The sequence below is a fragment of the Amphibalanus amphitrite genome, unplaced genomic scaffold (genome assembly GCF_019059575.1).
Source record: "Amphibalanus amphitrite isolate SeventyFive unplaced genomic scaffold, NRLGWU_Aamphi_draft 000096F_arrow, whole genome shotgun sequence".
NCBI classification, from domain to species: Eukaryota; Metazoa; Arthropoda; class Thecostraca; order Balanomorpha; family Balanidae; genus Amphibalanus; species Amphibalanus amphitrite.
The window spans coordinates 336040-363838 of record NW_024881591.1 but is presented as its reverse complement, the minus strand read 5'-3'; the positions used below and the strand labels follow the sequence as shown (position 1 = coordinate 363838).

Below are 27799 nucleotides of genomic sequence, written 5' to 3'. Positions count from 1 at the left end.
CTTTTTTCACAATATGATTGGTAGATCACCAGGTAATTTTTTCTTCTTCATGGGTCACATTTGATAAAACTATCTTTGACGGTTAATCTTATATCTTAGTTTCAAGGTGAGACAGCGTCGAAAGCCAATAAAAGTGATAAAACTATTCGGTTCAAAACATGTATTGATATAGCTCAGCAAGACGTATTGCAGAAAGCACGCCTCCGAAAGAAACCGTAACTGCATAACTATGTTGTAAATTGTAAATGAACATCAGCATACGTCTTCGCCTTGCGATCAATGTCTGATACACGTGTCTCTGTAGTCAACGCCATGATAAGCACTAATTATCGCCTACGAACGCATTTCTTACCAGGATACCAATATAAAATATACGACCATAAGGACACGACACATAGAAACCAGACGGGCTGCAGCTAATGCAATCGAACCGAATATAAAGAGGAATCCTCACGATGTATGGATAAACATTGATTGAACAATAAGTCACAACTTCAATATCATATCACACAATCAACTAACACCAGTCATTGAGTTCACCTTTCAAACAAATGCTCATACGTTCATACATTCGTCCACACATACATTCGAGCGGTAATTGACAAACATGTCCCGGAAAGTTGTCACTGGGAGCTGCAGATGTTGCTGAGAGCTACAGCTGCTGCTGCCCGCCGGGACCTGCAGTCTGCAGTCACTAAGAGCTGCAGGTGTTCCCCATCAGAAGCTGTAGCTGCTGCCGCCGGGAGCTGCAGCTACTGTCCTCCGGGAGCTGCAGCTGTCACCGAGAGCTGAAGCTGCCGGCTGGTGAGCTGCAGCCCTTCCTCGGGCCGCAGCCGTCACCGCGAGCCGCCGCAGCTGCCGGCTGGAGAGCTGCAGCTGCCGCCGAGAGCTGCAGCTGCTGCCGCCGGAGGTGCAGCTGTCCCTCGAGCCGCAGCCGTCACCGTGACCCTCCGCAGCTGCCGGCCGGGGAGCTGGTGTTGTCACTAAGAGCTGCAGTTACTGCTCTCTCTGGGGTCGCAGCCGTCACCGTGACCCTCCGCAGCTGCCGGCCGGGGAGCTGGTGTTGCGCGACAGCGACCTCCAGCTGTCGGTGTAGTCGAGCTTCATCGGTCCCCGCCGCAGAGTGGTGCCGCTGCCACTGTCCAGAGGCACGTGGCAGTTACCGGCCAGCACGATCCCCGCCCGCGAGCTGGCGGCAAGGGATAGACAGGGATGGTTATACGACATATGAGTATGCGACTCACGGTACGCTCGAGAATCGAGATACGATGGGACACTAACGGTTATACGCCTCACGATTATATAACTCACGGTACACTCACGAACTGCCGACAACTTAGTGACTCGCAATTAAACGGTTCACATTTATACGACTCACAATTATAAAGGTACACGGCTATTCGACTTTCGGTACGCAAGTTATATCAGCAGTGCCCACTGCCCAGCCAACACTTTTTTGCACTCGAATTAGAATTATATTTTTTATTCTTTGCGATATAGCGCTGCGTTATTTCGTTTTTTAGGCTGCAACAGTATGGATGCTCTGAAATCGGTCGTATTTGGACATTGATCATCGTTTTTGGACAAGCCGTTGTCGCCACCCACCTGTGCGCCTTTTCTCTGACGGGCGGCTCGCGCCGGAGCACCTGCTGGTCAGAGTCGTAATCCAGCAGCAGCTCCTGACTGGAGAACCGGGTGTGTCGCGCCGCCTTCTTCCCCGCCGGCTGGCTCTTGGTCAGACGGGGCAGCAGCGTCCTGCGAGGGAAACGTTCATTGGGCATCTTATTCCATTGCATTCTCTTTTATCACCGAATCGACTTCCCGAGAGCATCTATTTTTGTTGCATCCTTGTTTCTTAGCCTTTTTAACGACAGCCGGTTATTTGAGGTAACTAAAAGGTCGATCAATAGGTATGGTTACACTCAATTTTACTAAACCCGTATTATCGGCAATAAGCGCGAGCAAATTAATTTTCATGCCATACAGCAGATACCGCAGATTTAAGACCCGCCGCTGACTTACTGCGCTCGCTGTGCCGGCGCCGGTGCGGGCGCGGCCGTCCGCCTGCCGTGAATGCTGCTGACGCCGCTGCTGCTGGTGCTGCCGGCGGCGTCACTGGTGATCCCGCCGCTGCCGCCCCCGCTGCCGCCCACCCCGGCGGCCGAGGCGGGCGACGGTGAGCGGAGCAGCACGGTAGGCCGCAGGCAGTTGTCGCACAGTTTGCTGGCGCGCCCGAGGCCCTGGCAGCAGCACGGGTCGCGCAGCAGCCGGTTGGCCCGGTACAGCGACAGGTACTGCGACTTGGGCACCATGACGTACTCGATGGCGCGGTGGTCCCACGGGTCGAGCTCGGCGGCGGCGGCGGCGCAGTGGCGCGCGCGGCAGCTGCAGGGCCGCAGCAGGCCCGCCGAGCAGGGCGGCGGCCGGCGCCGGACACCCGGCCGGCCCTCACTCTCCGGCTCCGAGCCTGCCGACAGACGCGGACCAACGGGGCGGTGAGAACACGGGCTGAGGAGGTGATTTATAATGTACGACACGGCTCTGCATTTCGAGTGCTGCCAGAGCTGGCACGAAAAGTCGGGAGGCGCGTGTATGCATGAATTGTCTCCGCAAATTTCGACGTCGGTTTGGCATGGGTCCACGCCACGCACTAACATTGTGTTAGTAATGTAGCAAGGTATTTGTTAGTGCCCACTTGATGAACTCTAGCTCTATTTATAGGTACATAAAAGGTATGCCGTCAGTAGGTATATGGGCCAATGCATTCGTTCGATCAACGAACGCCGAACAATACGTCTATCGCTTACATCCTACTGTGCTAAAAAAAAACGTTTTTTGCAATGTCCAGTTAGCTTCAGGTTATAAGTATAAAATCATCAGCGCTTGTTTTCCTCGTAAAATACAGTGTACCTAATTGATCCCAGTAAAAACCAGACTGCTATAAAGCGTTTAAATCCCATTGATGTGGTAAGGGGAGTTGTACTCGGTAAAAACTGGCACTGTTTGTCACACGGCGACTTTAATCGCAACTGTACCACACAAAAACCCGAGCTCGTCCTATGGCTGCCGGAACCGAGCAATCAGGTGACGTCTCGGAACGTCCCGCAATTAGCCACTGGAAGTGAGGTGTTATAAGTGCCACTATCTGTGTGTCCAAAGTGTCCGGAACACTGCCGTTGGTGTGCCAAAAGTGGCTGGGACTCTGTCGTCGGTATGTCCACTATCCAATCTACAAAATGTCCGGAACACTGCTGTTTGTCAGTTTGTAGATCCGATCTTGTATATCGCAGCACGTTTGGTAATGCTGGCCTGCCGTGCTGAAGGGTCATTTACCGGTGACTGGCGTCCCTCCTGTCTGCCCTGCGGGCGAGGCTGATCACCTGAGTCACTGACACCTGTCTGTCCGTCTAACCACCATCATACGGGCTCTGCACATGGCGGCGGGGCGGCCGCGGAACCGGAGCGAACCCGCCGACAGCGCCGCCGGTCCTGCGGCAACCGCAAACCCAGGTACGAATGACAGTCATATGGCGGTGACTTCCCACCACACCGATAGTCCAGGGAAGCGGGCGTGGTGGTCGCGGTGGGACTGAATCGACGCCTGTCTGACGGCGGAGCCCACTGCACGCAGTGCGCGGCTCGCCTCCCCGGCTCGGCTTCCGTGCACGCCAATGGCTATAGCGGTCAGCGGTGGCCCCAGCCGTGACACGACCGTCACCTGACCTGGCGGCGTCACACACCGTCACGGGGTGCATCACGTGACGCGCCGCGCCGGTCACAGCCGGCAGGAAACAATACGGAGTCGGGGATTGTCTCGGCTCCCGAGATGCTGTCGGCGGCACGGGTCGGCGCGCCGCCGGCCGAGCGGCCGACCCGGCCGGGTGGCGTCACCTGACCCGAGACCCGTCACCCGAGCCGCGACCCGTCACCCGACCCAGAACGCCACCGGACCGAACTGATGGACAGCCGCGGACCGAGACCGTCTGCGGCAGTCGGCACGGCGAGCCGTAATATATTTAACGGCCGAGGTGCAGACAGCAGTTTTATCCAACCGCCATTGTTTTGAAGGTTTTCCTCGTAATCTACATGTGATTTCCACATTCAGACGTGGCGCTTTTGCCATGTTTTGGTTAAAGGACTCAGGAAACTACATCATGAAACTGGTATTGAAGAACAGTCTGGTGTAATGGGTCGTAAATATGGTGGCTAAAATCCGCACATCATGCTACCAAATTCAGCCAATTAGCCATCATGACTTCACCAGAATTAGCCCGGCGCTCGGTGCCTTACTGAGTTATGTTAGTGAAAACCGCCCGAGGCCAGTGGCAGCAGTCGCTTCATAGTCGGTGCCCCGGGGTCTGAGGTTCAAGGATATCCTATCAAGGGCGATGACAGGAGTGCGTGTCTTATGGACGGTTTTAGGCCCGTTTTTCTTGTGGCCGGACTGCGTACGCTTCGCAGCTGGTGATCGATGTAGTAGGCTAATGAAGATGAGAAAATGTCAAAGAGAAGAAGAGAAGGCTAGGAATAGGTGCGTCGTTAGTTCCATCATGACTCCCCTCCCGGAAGTTCCATGCACTGCAGACGCCGTCCGCTAACCGTACCCAAGCTAACTGCAATCGACCAGAGCAACGTGCCCATATAGCGTTCCGCCGCTGAGTACCCACATTGCGTAACGAATAACCGATAGAAGTCTGCCTGCCCCGGTATCCCCAGTAAATGTGACGGCACTGACCAGTCGGCTATGTCCAACGGCGTAACGGAATACCCACTGAGCCGAGAGTTGCACATGGCGGTGCTCGACAATGGAGTTATTCACCCTATATCAGCGACCATCGGTCGGTGAGACTATTGGGCTCGACCGCGGGGTGGTGTGTTTATGTTTCGCAATTCACAGATACCTCCAGCCTCGCTTCATTGCGCAGTGTTCATAGCGTAACGGAACTGTGACATGACCCCATGAAAAGTCAGGAGATCGATGTTCAATCTGCACCCTCCCGGTATAGGGTAACAAGTTTATATGCAGCGTGTATAGGTAAGCTAGAACTATGATTCTTAAACAGCTGTTCGCAAGAAGCCGGCCTCCTGACTTTAGCCGTCTACATAAAAAAGGTATCTTATTATCCATTGATTAATGTCACCTTACCTTTAACATGCGCAGTCATTAGCCACTAAGAACAAATCACAAGCAAACAGTTCTTCCAGCCCAAGGGTGGTCATTCACCATGTTCAACATGTTATGCACTGTCACCGTATTTTGTCGTGTGATTGATAGCCGCTGTTCAGTGTGTGTCGTTTCCGGTGTCCCGTCTCCCTGTCATCTCTGTGAGCCAGTCACGCTCTCTCGGAGCCATGTCGGCGCACTGTGGTCGCGTCACCGGCCCTGTCGGCACGCACGTGCGCGGCGCACGGCCCGCGCTGCCGCCGTGGTGCCGAGAGGACGTTCACAGAGAGGTCAGCGGCCGGCCGTCTGCTCCGGTGACGAGCGGCGGCCTCAGTCGGCCCGTGAAATCCTGGTCACGGCGCGGGTCGCCGAGCGCACCCCGCCGCAGGCCGGCCGGAACCGACGCTGTTCCGCCCGTTTCCGCGCGCTGTTTCGCGCCGCTCGGCGGACGGTCGGGATGGCCTGTCGCCTCCACGGCTCGCCGGCTGACGGCTGAGAGGTGGAGGGGTGTGACAGAGTCGGCTGTGACGAGGTGCGCCCGTGATAACGGCTTGTGCCGCTGTAAACGGACGACTGAACCGCAGAATGGCGCTGCCGTGCAGTGTGACGCATCACAATGGGATAAAACCTCAGGCGGGCGCCGGTTATAGGCCGGCTTTTCTCTGGAACTGGCGAATCGGGACAGCGTTCATGCTCGCCAGAGTGTAACATGTTTGTGTGAACGCTGTTCACGAGTTTTATTGGCAAGCCGGCGCCAGTTGGCAGGCTTTCGACGGGTCGTGCTGGCCTTAATAACCAGAGCGATGACAATTTAGAACGGTGACTGACAATACATTGACGTAAATGTGATAAATGCACGAGCTAGCAAATTAGGGCAGCATAAGTATTGGCCTTGCATGAATAGTGAATGTTGTTTCCTAACCTACCAGCAACAGCAAAATAATTGCTTTAGTAGATGGCCGCTAAGTTCTATTGCGAAACTCTTCAATGGAGGCATTATCAAACCAAAGCTTTCCCTGTGCAGTGAGACTCGGCTGAGATATTTAAATAACGCCTTTATTGGTGGTGATCGTGTCGTGTCGCTGGATTTCAGCAGCAAATTCTGAACTATCACTGCGTATGGGGTCTGTTCTGTATGCAGGCATGGTCTGTGCACTGAAAACAATTTCACCCAAAACTGGCGAGTAAACCGGTGCCTCGCGGGTAGGGGAGAGAGGTCATATTGCGCCACGTTAAGGATATCGGCCTATTGCGGCTAAATTTGACCAGCTGTCATGCTTGATGATATCTCAAATTGTACCTCAGTTATTTTGGCATCAAATTACAACTCCTAATTTGTATCACACCCATAAAAATTAACAAGAGAAAAGTTTTCCGACACACCTGCAAAGGGCGCATTTACGGACTACCCCATCAAAAAGCGCCCATGCCTCTCATGTAAAAGCGCCCTATTAAAAACAACGGTTTGATACCTAACTAAGTAGCCTATTTGAACGTGTCAGCCCATTAACCATTTATGCTGTGAAGACTAAGGTAATGGTAAGGTGAGCGCTCTAATAATCAAAGTGTTCAATGAAATGTGTCCCAACCACCAGATGCTGTTTCTCTGGGTTGAAGAATAGGGCGCAAATAGGGTGGGCGCAATTACGAATGGAACACATTTTTCATGAGCTTCAAATATGGCGAGGACAGCGAAGCCACGGTGGTGATAAACTTTCAAAACTACCATTAAACGAGCAATTAACAATGATAATCAGTTGAATCACTATCTCTAAGATAAACCATGACACTAGCAAAGGTCGAAATAGACTGTTTCGCGTAAGAAAATAGAGGAAATCACAAAAATTGGTCTGCGAGAAAGCTGAGACACCTCACCTGCCCCCGTGGACCGGAATAAGAGCGAGTTATTGGTGGTGAAGTAAATGCACACATTCGAGCCTTCATTCGAATCGAATTTTGGACAGGAGGAAGGTGTGGCGCATTTAAGAACATGGCGCAATATGACCTCTCTCCCCTACCCCTATCCGCAACCATTTTTAACCGCCCTCCCAGGAATCAATTTAGGACATAACACTTTCGCAATTCACTCTGGAGAGTAGTAACCCTCCACGACTATTCGCGCACCAGTGGCTCGCGACCCCTCCATCGAAAGGCAGGTAGGCCAGGTAGGCCAGGTAGGCGGCCATCGACGCCTACCTGGCAGCAGCGCCCCACAAACCCCTAGGAGATGGGGTTACCCTCCACGCCCAAGATTACTTTACTACTCCACGCCCACGCCTACCCTTCGCCGACCAAGTCACGAGGTCCAAAAAAACTCCCACGCTTGACCATTTTTGCGGGAAAATATCTATATTATAGCAATCTCACACATAGAAAACATCGGTGAGAAAGTTTCACATGGTGGGAAAGGTCAAATCGAATTCCCATAGAAATTTCGACATGACTCAGTCACCGGCAGTCATGCAGACCGCCCGAAATCAAGGAGATGTGTCGCCGCTGCTTTCGTGACCTATACCTATAAGAATCAAAATGGTTTTACTTGGTAGTTTCGGAGAAAAAGCGTTGCCACTCGTCCCGTGATGAATATTGCAGAGGTTTTAAAGATGCACCGTAACAATTGTACTTTCGCCCCCACTTGAAAACCGCCAAACAATGTGCCATTATATTATTGGTTCAAAAAAAAGTTAAAAAATTGTAATTCAAAACTGTATGAGACAGCGCCATCTAGTTGTAACAGTATGTAGATCCAACTCCTTCAGGGCAGGTTATGTAAAGGTTCGCCATCCACGGATAGGGTAAGGTGCCTAATTAGCGACCCTTTCTGATTTGCGACCTACCTCCCTACAGAAAAACTGGCAGGAGAAAACGGGGTAAAAACATCGTCAAAAGGTCAGCCATACTTTGGTTATCAAATTAAACTATTTTCCGGTCGTCGATGTTTCTGGTGGGACGTTTCAGGTAAGTTTAAATAAAAATGAGGAGTTTCTTATCCAAAACGTGTGTGTTTAGGCCCTCTCTAATGAAAAGCGATGCACATTAGGATGATGCACCTTTTTTATTCTGAATCGACATTCCTTTTTTAATTGATTGCCGTTTTCCCATAGTGAATCGCTCAACTGTGCACAGCATGGCGGTTAAAAATGTGTCGCAACTCATATTTCCTATTTGCGCCTGACATGGTCGCAAATAGCTCAAGAAGGGAAAGAAAGGGGAAAAGAGGGAAATGAAAATGAGGTGTTGCTGAAGCTTGCAATGTGAGGCAGGGGATGCCAAATGTCGTCACCGACTGCAGGGGTGCCGAATTCAGCGCGGACCTCGAATATCAAACAAGATAGCCCGCAAAATTTGGGTTTCCGCCTTCTTTTCGCCTTCGGTGCATCACGTGATCAGTTTTTACTTACGTAAATGTGTTGGATAAACGTTCCTGTTCGAGTGATTGAGTGCTTTGCGTATAGGTTACCTTTTTGAGATCATATTTCATCTTTTCAGGCGTCGCATTTTTTGCCATTTTTAATATGGGGAAACCCATAGACTTATTAGCGACCCTTCCCGGTCGCTAATCGGGAAGAGTTCCCTATTAGCGTTTTTTGCAATGGTTTGCCAAAATGCTCACTACAAATAAGTTAGTGAATATTGGGGCAGAAAATGACTATATTTTAATAGAAAAATGAACGATCTCTCCGAAAATCAAGCCAGTAACACAGTGGCACCCACAGAGCGTGAGCAATGACGGTTCAAATTAAGGGGGTCGCTAATTAGGCACCTTACCCTACGCGTTTACGATACCTCGAGTAGTTCCAACTCTTTCAGTGAGGGCTGTGCCAATGACTCGACACCAGCGGGGACAATATCCGGTGCTGGGTAGCTACCTTACTGCAGACTGTGGGTACAGTGCATATTTACGAGTAATAAGGCAGGCAAGTCTGCTTACCCTCTAGCTAGAATCTGGACATGGCGAGTTAATTAATACACATATACCACCCGCAGAGCAACGCTTAATTCGCCAGCTTCGGGTGAAATTGTTTTCAGTGTGGTTTCCGACGGTCTTGCTGGACGGGAAAACGTCGTGCCGTGACGAAATGATGGCAATTCACGCGTTCCAGCCATCACAGGAAGCGTCATCGCTCCGTCATCAGAGTCGTCGCCGTGCCATCACCGCTCCGTCATCGGTCCGTCACGGGAGGCGTCATCGGTCCGTCACGGGAGGCGTCGCCGCTGTAATTGCGCCGCCTCCCAACGGGCTAATAGGCAAACAACTGTGATCGACCATCGGTGGAGTGTGCTTCGGTCAGAGGTCTCGAGAGATGAAAGGAGCCTGGGCACTGGAGAAATGCAGTGAAGTGTGATGAGTCTGGCGGAAGGATCTGGGGAGGTCCGAGGTATGAGGAAGTGTGAGCACAACTGCAAGTAGCCCGAAGCGTGTTGAGGCCACTCGTTGAAGCTTGAAACTGCATCAATGTAGAACAACGGTGCATTGACATATCGCCCTCAGACATACCCGCACGGCTGTTCGAAGACAGCGTCTCTGTGTCACCACTGATCACCAACTGCGGGCCGTGACGGCTCGCCCCCGATCTCAGACACACCAGCTGTCGTCCCCGACCGACTTAGCCGCCTCAGTGCAGCTCGCCGCACGCCGGAGAGGAGCGCGGGACTCTGGTCATCCTTTGCTGGTTTTACGGCGCAACTGCCGAGCAGCTGACGCTGTGCTTACGAGCACAAATACGGGAGATCTCGTCAGTGATGCCACGTGACATTAAAGGGGGTATAACTGGTAGGGTAGACCGGCGCAAGTCGCCCCGCCGAGGTAAAACGCCTCACCGATATTTCTCGGAACTGGCAAGGATCTGGGGAAATATTCTCTCTTCTATAAAACGTGCACTATATGATCATTATATGACCAGACTGGAAAGAAATTGTGATGACTCCTTGGGGAGATATAGCCAAAAATGTGTTTTTGGAGTGATTTTTATGTTTTGTTGTCAGGTTTTGCATCATGGCGTTCTTTTATGGTCCACATCAGGTTAACGACTTTTATGTATTTTGAACAACTATAATTATCTAACGCTTATAATGCCGGGTTGGTTCGTGCTAAATTATGTCTTGCTTGAGTGCAAGGCGTTGTTTTCTGACTGAACTACGTGATGGGGTAAAACGCCCCAGTAGGTCGCGGGGCAAAAAGCCCCGTGGGGCGTTTTGCCTCATGTGTTGTTCGTACTACCTACTTCCTAATGTTCGGTAGCTGGCAAACAGTAAGTTTCTATGCATTTATGTGTAGTTTTCTCAGCAACCGGATGGCAAAGGAAGTATTTGGTTGACAGTTGCATGGCAATAATTTATTATTTGGCCTTGTAGGGATCATCTATGCAATTTGTTATTTCATGTTGTCATTTTCATTTATATTGTCACCGCTTTATTAATCAATCTGTTACCTGTTGTCAATTGTGCGTTAAGTTTGTTTGTTATTTGTAAACCGGCCTGCCGCTTGCCTCAGCCTTCCTAGTAACCGCTGTGCCATACGCTATAGAACCTGCCGTCCAAAGGTCACGGCGGCACCCCTGAGGCGGCCGCTGCCCGTACGTTTAGGAACCCATTGTCGTGACGTCATGACTGTGAACAAAGGTCGCGGTAGGGGCTCTCCCGGCAGCCGGACGGTGACGCATACGTTGAGCTTGTTTCTCGCCGCGCCTGCGGGCATATTGGTATACTGTCTATCGTCCGTATTTTATGTACAATAGTGAAATATGAAATTTTGTAAATACACTCTCCTACTCATCGGCGCAAGGCTTTGGAGGAAGACGGAAGACGAGGAAGCGAGGGCGACATGAAGGGCCCTGGTGGCTGACGAGTGCTCGGAACAGAATACGCTCCCCGATCACCACGATCGGATGATGTAAACTGGGACGACCGTCTCTCCCCTAAGTTTACAGCCTTATGAGGCAGGTAAAAACCTGCTCATACAATAGTGTCATAGCTGAACACCTGATAGGATGGAAGGTGCTAACTTCAGTGCCGTGCCTCCCAAGGTCTAACGGACCTCTCATATAAGATTTGGTCAACTAGCATGTTTAATCTTTAATCTAGAGTCTGGGGCTTCTTGCCCCGGGCCGTGGGGCGTTTTGCCCTGGGGTTGGGGCAAAATGCCCCATTTGCAGTTACTTCACAAATCACTTCATAGCTGGGAGTTCGATCATAAGTGAATGAATTTGAGGGGTGGAATTTAAAGTAAAATATCCAAAGAACGCATTGAGCTCAAATTTGGCCTTGCAGGTGATGTAGGACAAAAGTTATGTAGCAAAATAAATTATCTGGGGCGTCTTGCCCCAGGCTACCCTATTTATAGACATGTGACCGTCCCAAATGCTTGCTACTCGACCAGTAGAATTCGTGTCGAAATTGTGAGTCTTCAGTACGTCGGAGCACCCAGCCCAAGGTCGCCGAAGTGAACGCAACTGGTTAAAAACCACATAAAATGTGCCACATCATTTGGCTGTCAGATTAATCATTTTTAAGCACATATAATGAGCGCTTCAGTTGCATCCAGTGATAGTTTACTGCAGATACGTTCGAGGTTGCAGTTGCAGAGCTCAGTTTTTGTGCATAATAAAATCGGCCTTGGGCGCGAAACGGATAATCCTTAATCCGGTAGCATTCAGGCCGGCCTTCTTCAAATGTCAGTGCATTCACACGCTGTGCAGTTTCAAAAATCTTTCCATGAAGTACATGTTCGGCGGGCTGAGTCCAGTGTGGTCCAGCGGAATCCAGCGGACTCCAGCCATCGGCCGTGGGAATCGCGTGACCCACACACGTGTCGACGTGACATATCGGTCACCGGTGACCCATTGTCATGGAGACACGTGAAACCCACGTGTGACATATGGGACCATCATGGGCCCTTGGGAGATCCGATGATCCGTATGTATCCGCACGGACTTGGTTGTGGAGTATGGACCTATGTGTGTCCAAGTTGAGCCCTCAAGGACCCGTGGGACCCGTGTGACGGTCTGGGGCGGCGGTGGCCGGCGGTGACGGCCCGCCCGCGCCTCTAATGGCTCACTAACGGGCCACCACCACCAGGACAGCAGCGGCGGGCGGCGGTGGTGGTCAGGGCGCTCAGCGGCGTTTGGAGCAGCCATTAGCGGCGGCGGTGACGCCGGAAACTACAACTAGCGACCGGACGGTAACACCAGGAACGGTAGTCGGACGGGGACTGCGATATAAACTGGAACGGAGCCGTGGCCGAACTCGCATGCCCACATACTCTTGATACATCGAGCTCCAGTGTTACAGCTTACTATGAAGGATTGCAGTATTGCCTTGACCATGCATCAATTTTGTATCTATCTATATGCATGCCGTTGGAATATTTACCATCCATAACCGCAATCTGTGGAATACGCCTTTTCCCACAACTTACGGTACCTAGGTACCTATATAATCAACTATGCTCCATCGCAGCTTTACCGCAATAGTGACAGGGCACACATGAATACAAAACATGAAATAGGGGCCGCGTCACGAATGACATGCCATCCAGCAAGCCCTCGCCAGTTTAAGCATTCTTCCTCCGGTACAGCAACGCCCAAATATGGAGTTGTTCTCAGAAGTAACGGAATAACATGAAAGCTTAAACGATGCTTGTTATCGTTCGTTTTTGTGATGTAGTTCTCGTTTTCTCTCGTTTTCCTGAGCTCTGCGCAAACCGAAGGAACACTAAACAGACCATGTCTCCCGGTATCATAACAAAGAGCTTGTCACGCTGATCGGAACAATGCTTCGATATATCGTAGCACCGTTCCGATAGAAGTGCGCCGGACTTCGGTCACTGCTACAGCTGTCTGTCCTTCACGGGGTGCTCTCGTGAATGTTGACGGACAATGGATCAGTGTCTAACAGCGGTAACAGGTGCCCGGGCAGTGCACCTATCTGATTCGGACTCCAAATAGAGCGGAAATTCAATGTCATTCAGATGACTGACAAGGTCCACGGCTGTCATTTCAAGATCCAGCGGTGATATAAGCTCAGCTAGCGCGGCACGCAAAGAAGCTGGTTGTCTTGTGAGCTGCAACTCCAGTCAGTGGTGACTGGTCAGTATGTCGGCTGAGTTCCAGGTCAGCATGAGAGATAACTTTCTCATCACACCGGAGTGACAGCCGGAGCGACACCGATCGCCATGTTACGGCGGCTCTCTCTAGTAAACACATGTCGGTGCCACATGACCGTCATGTGGGACCGGCCGGACCGGCTGCGCTCCGCGCCCAAAACAGGGTCACTGTGCCATCCGGCCGGCCGGCCGAGCTGCCCTGCAGTTGACGAGCCGGCGATTAGTGGCCGTTTAGTGCCGCGGCTGGCAGCCGGAGTCGGATGGCGAGAGAGCTCCAGCAGGGCACCGGCCGGCGCACGGTCTTGCCGAATACCAGATTAGCGCGAATTTAATCAAAAACCCGACTTTCGATAAACTGTTATTTATACCTATCAATGGGTAGGAAATTGCCCAAAGTTATCGGATAGAACCTTATTTTTAAGCCACTTTATCATTTGAGGACTTATATCCCTGCCGAAAGTAGACCCACGCTCCGGTTCCTGAAATCGGGCTATGGTACTGAGAAATATGTCCAGTTTTCAATGTAAATTTTACGGAAGCTTCGAGAAGATATATGAGAAAATAGCATATCACCGGATAGCACAATTCATGATGAAGCTGTTTCTGCTATCATGGTAGCTTTTCAATGAATGGTTTATGAGTTTAATGAGTTAGAACAGGAGCCTTGCATGTGTATCGTTCTCACGATAGTATTTCATAAAGAAGTTGGAAAATGTCAAAATGGATAAAAATGGATATGACGAATAGGGCATGGCTGAACTCTCCGCACATTTCTGAACATAAGCGAGCAAGTTTCAGCTGCCACTTTTTGCCTATTTGCCGTCAATTCAGCTTTGAACATGTCTAGTCGGCCGCCCGGCGTGACCTGACCAGGGTCGGGGGCGGCGCGGCCGAACAGGCTCCAGCCTAATTAACTATCTCAAGCACACGGAATCGTGATTTCATGCACTCCTTGCAAGGTCCGATGCTTCACTTTTGCATTATTGGCCTTACGTGACGTCATTTATGACGTCACTAGGGTAATAAGAGTTTTTCGTCAATAACTCCCGATCAAATTGAGCTAGCGAGTCGGGAAAGCCACCAATGGACTCAGGAAGACCTGCCGAATCGAATGATATGCAACATGACCTCCTTCGACCAACTTCGTGATCTGGGGGGCTCTAACTTGACCTTGACCCGAGGTCAACACCTTAAGTTGACTTAAGCCGAACAAAAAGTATACCATTCGACGCACCTGAGCGAGGCGAACACGATGATGCCAAAATTGCGGCTCTGCGGCATTTTTTTCGCGAAGTTATTAATAAAAAACGAATCCGTGCCTTGGGCCACTCTACCTGACCTCAGAGGTCACAGGTTAACCAGAGACCTTAAAATCGGATACCAGTTGCTGCGTCTCGTAACGGCACACACGCTCGTTTTTTTTTCCGCGAGGCTCTAGTTTCATCAGGGGCGAAACAGCGACGGGGGTCGTACCCCCCCCCCTTCGGCCGGCGCGTATTTTGAAAACCAATAGGTCCGGCGAGGGGTAAATGTCAGTTTTGGAACCAGAGAACCATTTTCAGTGGATCCGAGCGGCGCTGGGATTAAATTCGCGCTAAACTGGTCTTCGGCCACACTGTGCGGCGGCCTGCGATCTGGCTGACCCGCGGAGGTCACCGGCGGGTCACCAGAGGTCACCGGGACGGTCATCAGTGCCCGGCCCGGTCACCCGAAACCGCACATTACCGGCGCCCCGCCCACGGCAGGGCCACGTGCAGCGCGATAGTAAACCAAACTGGGTGATGACGGACGTCGTATAAATCACACTGAAGGCATATGGCGGAATATGGCCAATGGTGGCTAAAAACTAAACGGACTGCATCCTGCATATGTATAGGCTCTCTAACTAATCGGAATAGATGATTATGTGAATGAAAACATGCTTTATGCACATATGTATAGCGTGCTACTGAAGTGGTACGAAAGTCACATACCCATTATCATTTATAGTGACGAGGAGGTTTGTCTGAGCGTAATGAGAAAGCGGCTCTGTTCGGCCGTGAAAACGCCATAAAATTACGCCATGTGGCGTACTGATTAATCCCTGTCCCAGAACTGTAATTACTTAAGCCACTTTTCTCTTCAAGTACCATTGTCAGGCCGGCTCAATGCATTTCCAAATGGCTGAAGCAGATATAGAAGTGAAAGCTTGTTAACTCACTTTTGTAAACGTTAACCACTTAGCGCATTGTGATAACTTCCTCCTTTCTTATTGTTGATGTAATTTATGCATTCGGTTTACTGCAATGCGGAAGAAAGCTTCCATGCAGCTCGGCACCAAAGTCGATATATGTTACTCAGATTGGGTGGCTCTCTAAAACACCAATGTTTGTTCGTCGGGAGAGAAGATGACCCCACCGGTGTCCCTGCGGGCCCAGTTATGGCGGCACACCACCCTCACCTGAGGCGCAGTTCCAGGCGGGGGCGGACCACCGCCGCGGCGGCATGTCGATGTAGATGTGCGAGGACGGCACCGGCGACCTCCCGGCGCCCTGGCTGTTGTCCTCGGAGGACTCGTCCGAGCTGCTCGGCTCCTGTCCTGTCGGAGACCCTCCTCCCGCCGGCACCGCCGGAGGACCGTCGGCGACACCTCCGAACGCGGTCCGCAGCGGCGCCCGGCCCTGCCGGCGGCCGGTGACCCGCGGCGGCGGAGGGGCGCGCACCGGCGTCCCCTCCGCCCCGGCCACCTCCTCGGAGCCCTCCTCGGCGCTCTCTGGGATGTCGGCGATCCGCGCCGAGCGGTGCAGCGTCTCCAGGTAGGAGCCCATCCTCGTCACGCCCTTACCGCAGAGCCGTTTGAGGCTGGACGACTTTGAGGCGCGCTCCAGGGTCTGGGCGGGCCGGACGCTGGCCGGCGGCAGGCTGGCGTAGCCGGCGCCGCGCGGGTCGCTCACCGACAGCGTCTCGATCTCCAGCAGACTGTGCGACTGGGAGTGGTCCCAGTAGTCGGACGGCGGCGCGAACGACGACGACCAGAAGTGGGAGGGCTTGATGTGCTGTCCCGCCGCCGCCGTGCCCGCGGCCGAGGCGGCCACCGGCGGCTGGCGCTCCACTCCTGTCGGCATGGTGCGTCTCCTGCCTCCGACACCGGTCACAGCGCGCGCCGCCACAGCTCCGGCAGCTCGCGGCTCGCGCGGCCGCTCGGTCGGCGGCGGGCTGCACGACTGACGCGGCGCCGGCCGGCCGCGCAGCGCGCGCGGCCGTTCCGCTCAGCGCTGGTGGCAGCGCCGCCGGTCGGCACCACACTCCAGTTTCTCAGTGGGCCGTTAAGGCCGACTCCGGGCGTGGTGCCGCGCCGGGCCTGCCGCAGACATCACGAGCATTACTCGCTCGCCGCCGTCACGGAGTCACGAGTCTTACCAATTCGTCACTGTCACGGAGTCACGAATGCTACTGGGGCTCGTGAGTTTCTCGCATGTGATAGTCATATTGCAGTTGCATTGCAGTCGCGCACTAGTTATATTGCATGGTAGAGAGCTACCGTGTCGACATCCCATAACAGAGGTGCAATGTCCCTGCCCTAGTTGTGCTGTAGCTGGGGTTAAATTCAAAACAGGAATCATACAGCTAGACGGACACGTTGGTTAATGTTATTGGTGCTAGGGTGGACGAGATTTCCGAGAGCAGAAAACAACTCTCAAAGAGAGTAGTTTTTAAAACTAACAATGACCATCCTCCCATTCATTCAACTGACATGTAAACCATTTTAGTAACCCTTTTACACGGAAGCACATGATTACGTCCCGGCCGAATGGATGTCCGATGCTCTCCTATCTCGTCTGTCGCCGTCCTCACCACACTAACACCAGTGATAGATGGGTCCAGACTGCAGACTACGGACACGCCAACGGCAATCAGGCGTCATCAGCGCCGACCTCACGTGCGGTGCCGGTCACCCGGCGCCTGCGCTCACCCGTCGCCATCAGCACGGCATCAATGGGGAAGCGGGGGAGGGGAGCCATCAGATTGACCCAGACGCCACTTTGGTCCGTCTCGGGAGACATCAGATCAGTCGGCGACGGTCAGCCGCAGACTGACTCCGGTTTGATCGTCAAACGTCTGTAAATACAAGCGCTCGCCGCTCTTCGAATTGAATAGTGCTCTTCGTCCCTTCTACGTGTACGCTTTCCTCTCCGTCTTCGGTTTCGTTTCGGTTTTTTCAATTTTCTTCTTCATCAATCACCTTTCTCTCTCCTCTCTCTCTCTCTCTCTCTCTCTCTCTCTCTCTCTCTCTCTCTCTCTCTCTCTCTATCTTTCTCTTCTTTCTCTTTCCCGTTCTCTGTCGTGTATCTCTCCTCTTCTCCGTTCAGCGTCCACCGTCTTCGTCTACATTTTCTGATTTCATGAATTACCTAGTTTTAAGTTTATCCTTGCTGGCCTGATCCCAGCCCTCATAGCACACCTGGACCGTGCCAGCAGCCACGAGTTCTCGCAGATCCTGGGCGGATCCCAGACAGGTCCCCTCCCTACTCCCCGCCCTCTCCCGTCGTCCCCTCGCCAAACTTGTCAGCCACTCCGCGGGGGGCCGGCCGATGGGTAATCGTATCAACACCCCCGTCAATAGCTCAGGGACGGGCCGCGCCGGGCTCCGGTGGCGCGTGCTGCCTCTGACGCCCGGGCCGGGCCGGGCCCGTGCCGTGTCCCCCGGCTCCCGGCGACGATTACGAGCGGTGGGGGCCACTCTCGGCCAGAGGGGGACGGCCCGGCTGGGCGCGAGCCGGACGGTTATCGCAGCAGGGATAAGCCACCGGCCGTGCCCACGGCGACAGCTCCTGACTAATTGATGGGCGTGCTCAGAACAGAACGGAAGGCACGCTGGGAACTGGCCAAAACCAGATGGCTGAGGATGAGCATAAGACAAACTTGAGCCTAATGGGTCGAGGATTTATTGGTGGGAAGGACCAATTTTGATGACAAGTTAAAGCACTATAATTTAAGTGCTGAAGAAAAGTGATAAAATGAACGACGATTGAAGATATGAACACAAATTATAATCACCATGGGAAACCAAAAAGGACGTTACTCCGCTATACTTATTACAATTATTATCATTATATGCGCGAAATTGTACGTATATCAGTCCATGCAAGAAACGTAATATATCAGTGCTTCCTCTACACGTCAAACAATAGACTCAGACAATACCAGCCACATTTTAAAGCGATCATTGTGAAACTCTGTGAATTTCATTGCAACCTTACCATAGCTGACGTGCTGCTGTGAAAGTATATACACAAGCGTCTAACGGAGCAAATATCCAGATTGCTAGCATTATTTTGTTCCATCACAATGGGTCCATGCACGAACACGAGCTGGGACGACACGAAAGCGTCCTGTCAGGAACAATGCCGTACATTCTCCTGCCGTCAATAGTTGAGTCGACTATGAGGCCCCAGTGGGTTCCACGCGAAGCTCTTACCGACCACAATGGGGCTCCACTGGGTGCATGCATCCGTCTGCGGTGCAGCCATAAATAGGTTCCATCTGCCAACTCCAAGGCCTATCCCGTGTCCTTGACAGGCTCGCTACTGCTCAAATCTGCGACCCTGCGTCATGGGATCCTCCGCAGCCACCCTGCAGCCCTGCAGTCCGCCCGCGGCGCTGACCCCGGCGGCGTCCGTCACCCCACTGACAGATCAGCCCACTGCCGGGTGTCGGTGACGGCACGGGTCACGGGAGCGCGTTACGGCCGCAGCCAGGTCGGACGCCGGATCTTCCGGTGATAACCCGATCCGCAACGGGGGCACCGTCCGCCGCAGAGCCGGCGGATGTGCCGACCCGAGGTCGATCCGTGGGCCGCACAGAGGCGAAACGACTGCAGCCTTCCCTGAGCAGCTGAACTCAGTGGCTGAGTCTGGTAACCCCCTAACCCTGCGGCATTTCGGGGTCAGACGCGATCATAGTGTCATGGATCAGAAGTGAGGCTGCTGTTGATTATCTGTTATCAGATTTGATGTGTGTAAGATCAACTTTTAATGAAAACCCTATGAAGCACACAATTTCTTCGTAAATTTCCTCAAACCGTCTGCCTTCCCAAATTTGCCATTAAAAAAGCTAGGTATATCGCTTACTTCACAATGCTCCGTTGTTCCGTTGAACTTGTCGCTGCTCGGTTGAAGCTTAGACACTTCGATGCGAGGCCCCACGCCATCGTCCCGCCATTCGTTCGTGAATAACCCGCGTGGATCCGTCGCCGCCATGAACTGTTCATCAGCGCTCGTGATTCAGCCGGCTCCCACGTACCGTTCACACGGACTGCGCCACTCGGCCTCAAAACTGAACGATGAACCGGTGGGAACAGCATACCTACCGTCTGATACAGACGGTACGAGCCGCGGGGAGTCGGCAGTGATGCATGCAGCTCAAACACTTGCAGCATGGTATCGAAGCTCTGGTGGCGCTTAAATTTGTGTGTCTATCGCCAAACTTTAAAACGGGTATGATCAACTACGTTACCAAAATGACCTTCGAAAGTTCAATGATGAAAACACAACATTGGAATATAAAGGAAAGGCATGAGAGAACATATTATCAATATTTCTGCCCCTTTCTAGCTAGAAATTCATTAAATATCTTCTGGTGCGAAACATTCGTACATTTATTGAGGGGTGAAAATGTTATTATGATAGACCACCCATCTTATTGGGACGGTGACGACCAATTCTAAGGAACGTGCCTGTATTCACTAACGTAAAATTTACTTTCGCACTTCGTCGTTCCTTTTCATTTCATCATAGTGAAGACCCGCAGCGATTTTAAGCACCCCTCAGGAGCTGAGTTATAACGGGGATCTACGTAACACCCTTCCTTGCTTCCTTTACATACCCACCGTTTGTCACGGTGACACGTTAAATGTCTGACTACGTGTCGCGCTCGCTCGCATCCCATCGCCGCTGTCACCTATCTGACCACTAGCTGCCCGGACAGCTAACCTCCCATTGTCCCCGTGACGCGAGTCAACAATAGCCCACCGTGCCGGGCGCTCGTGCGTCGCGCGTGCAAACACCGCTCGGACACGGTCACAAAGCTGCTGGTCTGCGGATGACCGGTGCTCCATTCTCTGAGGGTCAGGTGCCTGCCGGTTTGGGCAGCTTCTGGTAACAGTGGTGACTGTGGTCTGAGAAGAGCAAACACTTGGGCTGGGCACGGGCTGGACCTGGTACACCTCCCATCCTACCTGTCCTCTGCTCGGAGCGTGGTGCTCACCACCCCTCCTGCTCTGCCCCACCCTCCAAACAGGCATCCAGTACCGTCCGTCCGACCCTGTCCTACCCTCCCCCTCCCCTCCCCATCCGTGTCCGCGCCGGGGTGTCGGGATAAGTAATGAATTTGTCCGGTCCGGCCGAGACCGGTCGGCGGGATGTGCCAGTGTCCACGCTGACACGACTCTCCCGAGAAGACGGATGACGGACGAACAATCGCTCATCCCCTCTGTAAACCTAAACACTGCCTGGGTGCGCCGAGGGTAAGTGACGTAAGGGCAGACCGTTGTCGCCTGCGACCTACACCACGACCCGGGCAAATACGAAAAGGAAGCTGACAAGCTACATCTCTAAAACTGTCAAACACGCAGAAGCTTTTGGCCGAACCAACAATGGAAGTGAAAAAGGGAATCGACATGTCAGCAATATAAAAGAAAAGGAAACATTAAACACACTGTCCACTGGAGGACTCAAGGGCAGTGCCCATAAAAAAAGACAGAAAAACGCAACGGTTACTGTTTCACATCAAACAACTTTCACCAAAGAACACAAAAAACCAATAGGTACACAACACAATTTTTTACCACACAGGTCAACCGAATAAACATACCACAGTAGATATATCACCAACAAATGTGGAGACTGCAACAAACGGTTGAGAGATATCACCAAACATTTGGAGACTTCAATACACAGTAGAGAGAAAACCCCAATATAATGGGACTGCAGCACACAGTAGAGAGATATCACGAACATATGTGGAGACTGCAACGCACAGTAGAAAGATAACACCAACACATATGGGGACTGCAAGACACAGTACAGAGATATCACCAATATATATATATGGAGACTGCAGCACACCGTATGGAAAGGAACAGTACACAGTAGGCATTAGGGAAGTACCAACAATTCATATGGAGACTGCAACACCCAGTAGAGAGATAACACCAACACATGGAGACTGCAACACACAGTAGAGAGATATCAACATAAATGGAGACTGCAACACACAGTACAGAGATAACACCAATACACATTGAGACTGCAACACACAGCAGAGAGATATCAACATAAATGGAGACTGCAACACACAGTAGAGATGGTATCAACATATATGGAGACTGCAACAAAGAGTAGGGGAGATATCACCAAAACGTGGAGACTGCAACACAGTAAAATTAAAAATCGCCTACATTTTAGGTGGCTGCAATTCCAGTAGGATTCCCTCATATTCTAAACTATTTGTCTCGCCCTAATTCTCTCCTCACATCCAGTCTGACGTCACGGTTGACCAGGTGATGACGTCACGGTCGGTTATGACATCACAGCTGAGCGGGCCCGCTGACCGCCCCAAACCATGGGTGGCTGGTCACAGAGTGTGGCCACGCGCCGTCCGACCGACACCTGGCGCAGTCGTCACACATATCCACCGCGCGGGGACGACTGGGTAACTGGGACCCGGCCGCGGTCAGGTGCGACAAAAACAGACGGACGGACGGCCCGACAGCAAACAGCGCGCATCGCGCTAATGTTGACAGTCACCACGCCGGGCAGACGCCGATGGCCAGTTTACATCAATATGCGAATGCCTATTGCCTCCGTCGAACCCGGGAGGTCACTGCCACAGCCCGACAGTTGGAGGGGCTGACGAAAAAATACCTTCTTTTACCGTTCGATGTCACGTTGAGCGATAAAGCTGAAAATAAAGAAAACTGGACACGATGCGGGCCCTTCTAACATTGGCCAATTCGTGTTTATTTGTATGCATTCCCAAGACTGCCTACCTTCCCAACCGGCCACTGCACCTACAACTCGAGCTCACACGCCTCAATGGGCTGTGACGTTACAACACTTGAGTAGCCATGACGGAGACGGGAGACCCGGTTCTGTCACTGATGCCAGTACTTAATGTATCAGCAGCTGTCTAACGTCTCGGCGCACTGTTAGACTGCCAAGCCACTACTGGCACAGATACCTGCTCAGCAACCGCCCGACGGACAGACGGACGGACCGACCTACCGACGGTACGGACGGACGGACAGACGGTACGGACGGACCGACGGAGACGGACAGACGGTACGGACCGACCGACCGACGGACGATGCGGGGCGTCAAACACGTCACACACTAATGGTAATGGTAATAGAGCACTGGCGCTAGACAAGGACCCCAGCCACAAAAACGGACCGGCATGAACACAACCGAGTGATAAATTTGTGTATTCATCTCGTGCAGCGATATAATAAGAAACACGGCGAAACTTTTCGAATACCGTCTAGCAATAGAAACTGTAACGTTTCTGACGCCAACTTTAACGTAAAGCGTCTTCTTCAGTGAAAGTAGAGAGCCGTGAAGTCATGCTGCAACCACTTACATTCTGCGTGGAAACAAAACTACCTTCACGTACTCTACGAAGCAAAAACAATCGAGCTTCCTCACAAAACTCGTCACATAAACAGCAGGTGTGCATGTGTTGTGTGTAAAACGTATTATTCCAAGTGTGGACGCGTGAAAGGCCACGCAGACACCTGCAACGCGCGTGCTGTGGTCAGTCATCACACGGGGAAACGTGGATCGTAGGGGGAGGGGGAGAGAGAGAGAGAGAGAGAGAGAGAGAGAGAGAGAGAGAGAGAGAGAGAGAGAGAGAGAGAGAGAGAGAGGGAGAGAGAGAGAGAGAGCCGAGGCGTTGGCCACAACTGCACGTGAGTGAAGGTTTGACTTCGCTCGTGGGACTCGTTTTCAAATAGGTACGTGACGGTTGCACTGGGGATGCAACTGCGCTAGTGGAGTTTGATGTTTGTAACTAGTGCAAGGTCTAATTTCACGTCCATATTTGATCTATGTTCTAAAATTTGACCCTAAGTTTGTGATGCAGTTCTGTTTCAAGGGTGTTGGCTTTTGTCGACGCCGGCCATCTGTACCATCTGGATGATGATGACGAAGTAGGTGAGGAACAGGCCCGTCATCGACAGCAGGTTCCCCTTCTTCATGGTGAAGAATCCGAGCGGCTCCACGGCCAGCGGCATCTCCAGCTTGCTCAGCAGCTCGTCGCGCTGCCGGCTGGTCTGCGCGGTCAGCCGGCGCCAGGGCACGTCCAGCAGCTGTCTGCGCAGCGCCACCGACCCCTGGCTCACCGCGTCTCCGCCCAGAGAGTAGGCCGACAGCCGGTACACGAACAGACACAGCTCCAGTGAGTAGGACAGCAGGTGCGCCGTGTTGGCGCCGTCCAGGTGCAGAACCTGCCGCAGCACCAGGTAACAGTCCAGCAGGATGTTCATCAGGGTGCTGGCGTGGACGACGAACGACGGCAGGCCGGTCACCTGGTTCACGGAGGTGACGTAGCGACAGACATCGTCGTAGTAGTCACTGAGCTCCTGCAGTGTGGTAGCTGAGATGTCGCCGCCGTCGTGTTGTCCGGACGGGTCGTGAAGAGTCTTGATTGTGGGCGTTGTGAGGAACAGCGTGGCACCGGGTGTTACCTTTTGGTCGCCGACCGCACTGGACCACAGCTTCAGTCGCCAGTTGGCCGAGGGGGCTCCGTCGGTTCCCGTGACAGACTTACCGTCACCTGTCCACGAGCGATGTCCGTCCACACGCGCAGCAGTCTTCGGGACAGACCCCGCCTCCACATCATCAGTCGCCCGGCTCTGGCAGCATTCCTGCAGCGTGGATCTGATCACCCTCAGATGAAAGACCGCCGCCTTCATCCAGAGGAAGTAGCAGCTGTCGAAGGCGCCCATGAAACAGGTGCCAATGAAGAGGACAAACAGCTGGAACCCGTATCTGGCGTACGTCCACGGAGGGCTGTACAGCACCTCCGGCGCCCAGGAGATCACAAAGTAGTGGTTCTCGTGCTCGTGACTGGTAGCTCGCTCGTAGAAGATCCATAAGACGAGGAAAGTGATGGCCAGGGTCCAGAAGAAGACGGCCTGCAGCTGGTCGAGCATGCCGGCCCCGGCGGCGCGCGGGCCGGCCCTGCCCTCCAGCGCCTCCAGCCGCGTCTGCAGACGCCGCAGGCCGGCCCGCTGCGCCACGAACGTCACCAGCACGATGCCCGACTTCAGCAGGAAGTTGAGCACATTGGAGGCCACCAGCGCCTCCCAGATGGTGTGCAGTTCGAGCAGGTAGCTGGCGGCGGCCGTCAGTAACAGCACGATAAAGCAGCCGAGCGGCAGCGCCGTGGCCAGCCGCCAGGCGCGCCCGGGGCTCAGCTGGTGGAGACCGGTCAGTGTCAGCACCCCGCACGTGCCCAGGCTGAGCCGCAGCAGGCTGGAGTGACGCCGCTCGCCGGCCATCCTCCGCCGGTGAGCGTCCCGCCAGACAGCGGCCGGTCAGCGCTCATACAGTCCCCCGTCGGCAGGGTACCGACCGTCCCCCAGAGCGGTACCCCGGTCACTGATATCCATACGAGCCTAGTCAATGTTACAGCCCATAGCACCACAAAGCCAGCCGAGCCGCGGCCCACAGCGCTCAAACAGCCCCTAACAAACACAATAACGGTGCACACACGCACACGAATGGGGTGATGGCGATACGTCACTTGACGACAGCGGCAAGTTCCAAAGTCACAAAGTAAAAAGTATTGAGCACTTAAGGTCTGACCGATAATAGATCAAACGACCTTTATCTTTACAGCTTTGCAAACTATGCGACAATTGTCTTGGAACTAGCTGTTACAGCGAAATTACGCGTCTGTGCATTGGAACTAGCTAGGTCGTTATGACAGGCCTCGTTTGTTCACGGACGTGGCGGAGGCGCTGACAGCGCGGCAGCGTGTGCCAACAATGACGGTGATGGATACTCGATGCGTCCGGTCTAATCCTACAAATTACGACCCAGTGGTCCATCAGAACAAACAGCCACGCCAATGTCCACCTGACCTAGCTAAGTGGCGAAAATGTCGACATGCTAGTTGCTACGAAGTGGCGAAAAGTGGCGTATCGTGCCTCCTGGGCACATACGCCCGGGGGTGTTTCGCATAGACAAAGGAGACGCACTTTTTAATGACCTTTCTATCGATCGGTAGAGTAGCGACGATAATCAAACACGGACCAGGAGTCAGCAAACATACTTTTGAACATTCTTCCAAGAAAAGACCCAGCGGGGTTTATTTTCAATTATGAAGAAGGAAAATCGACGCGAGGAAGCCCATCAATTTGGTGACCAGCGGATTATTGTTTCCATGGAAAAGCCAAGGATGATTGTGAGACTCGTACGGCTTTAATATCAAGCCCGTGGAACAATTCATCGCTCACAACGAAGTAGCCTGAATTCTGTGAGCCAAACATGGCAGCACCTTTCTGTGAGACTCGGTGGCGGAAGTTGTCACCCAACTTTCCTCCCATTTAGCACACCTGTGCAGAGCACGCTATGCTCACGCCAGTGCAGACATCGCTCATCGCGGCACCGGAGGATACAACAGCACGGTACAGTCACGACAAAACAGGGGTAAATCATGGCCAGAACCGGTCCGGACGGCACCGTGCGCCGCCCGCCGGACAGCGTCACCGACCACCGCTACCAAACAGCGTCACCGGTGCAGTGGCACGCGCCCGTCCGCCGAGCCGCCACCGGCCGGCCACGACGCTATCTGTCTCCGGGGAACGATTCCGGCGCGGCCGGCGGCGCGGCCCACCGGGAACGGCCCGCTCGGCTGGCACAGTTCGGAGTCTGACGTGGGAGCGGCGCGGCCCCGGCCGACCGTTTCCGTCAGCCGTTTCGTTCCGGTCCCGAGGGACGGTTTCGGGACGAGCGGAGACCGCCGCGGGGCCGCCGCCGGTCCGTTCAGCCCGATCACAGACGGCTGCTCGGTAATGGTGAGAAATGGGAGGCGCGGAAGGTGGGTATTGCTGGAGGTGGATGACGATTAACAACGCAATAATGATGCCGGGCTGGAGAATGCAGGGCAGTCACGAAGGAAGCGTGAGTGGCGAGCCTGAAGCAGTCATTGCCATAGCCCATCACCACTCCATTATTGGTAAGTGGATGAACGGAGAAATACGGAAAACGCCGCTGATTCTCTCCAACACGCCCCGTTGCGTATACTGAGTGTATTGGTCTCGTCTCCACCAGTTGGCGTACATACACAGCAGTCCCGGAGCTATCTCAGATCTGTCACCAGTACCAGTTGGTGCTGCAGCGGGCCGGCGTCACCAATATCCATCGAACAAGTGACGGATAAAGTGAACTAACGGTGATAGCAATTATTGTTCCCATCAGTCTCCTAATCGTGCAAAAGATAAGCTTCCAAAGTATGCTTTTTTGCTGTATCTTTTTCATTGCCCGTTCATTGCCCGATGTAAGTTCATGACGCCGGCCCATCTGTATAGATGAGTGCAACGATATCTAACGACACATTTCAGCAAAAATAACCAGCATCTATCAAACACAGGCGTAAGGAGATGCGTCTCTCCAATCAGCGGCACCTGCCCGTGATGCCATCGCAGAACCTACAAAAATACAATGCCGAGATGCATCTACCTTGCGAAACTATGCATCAATCATCAATATGTGTGTAACATGCCTATGGCTAAACGATGCCATACAACGAACGTTTTCCTCTGAACAACGCACAGTGACAGACAGCGTTATAAATACGAATTACCGATAAAACTATTGTAGCCTATTGTAGTGGTGCCGAGAACAACGCGGTCCTATGAACACGAGCTCGCCTGAACAGAGTGGCAAGAGTGAACACCATACGGACCTAGCCCGCGCACCGACGGGGGTCTGCGCCAACTTAGTACCGACGGGGGGGGGGGGCGGATGACCGCCCCCCCTGAGATCTCGAGAACGAAGCAAGATAGCGACAAGCGGTAAACGGCATCGGATACGCACGGACAAGGTCTACAATTTTTACTAAGGTCATTTTCAGGTCAGGTCAAAGATGACGTCACAGGGGTCGAAAAAGTCAAAATGGCAGCGCTAGATATGGAGAGGGTTTTTCTCGAATAACTTTCGAAGTAGTCAAGATAGGAACAAACTAAGGGCATCATCGTGATCCTCTCGTCAATCCGCATCGAATGATATATATGTTGACCTCGAAAGGTCAAGGTCAAAGGTTGACCTCAGGTCACGTGACCTCGAGGTCATCATGTATATCATTCGATGCGTCTTGACGAGCTGAACACAATGAGACCATCCGCGCGTCTGTATCTTGTTCCTGTAAGGAGTTATTGGCAAAAAACCTTTGGTGACCTTTGATGACGTCACATGACCTTACAGCTGCCCAACAGCAAAACAGACCTCAAGGTAGTGAAGGTTGATCGTATGTGAAGTCATGTATGG

At 52.9% G+C, this 27799-nt stretch overlaps 1 protein-coding gene across 1 annotated transcript; it reads right to left on the bottom strand.

Annotated features, from left to right (window-relative positions):
- Nucleotides 1-150: 150 nt before the first annotated feature.
- On the bottom strand, nucleotides 151-16457 carry LOC122380325. Its single transcript, XM_043363380.1, has 4 exons — nucleotides 15709-16457; nucleotides 2023-2467; nucleotides 1606-1755; nucleotides 151-1189 (listed from the first exon to the last, which is right to left on the bottom strand). The coding sequence occupies exons 1-4, from the start codon at nucleotides 16370-16372 to the stop codon at nucleotides 1024-1026; spliced, it is 1425 nt and encodes a 474-aa protein (XP_043219315.1). The 5' UTR covers nucleotides 16373-16457; the 3' UTR covers nucleotides 151-1023.
- Between the last annotated feature and the right edge of the window lie 11342 nt (nucleotides 16458-27799).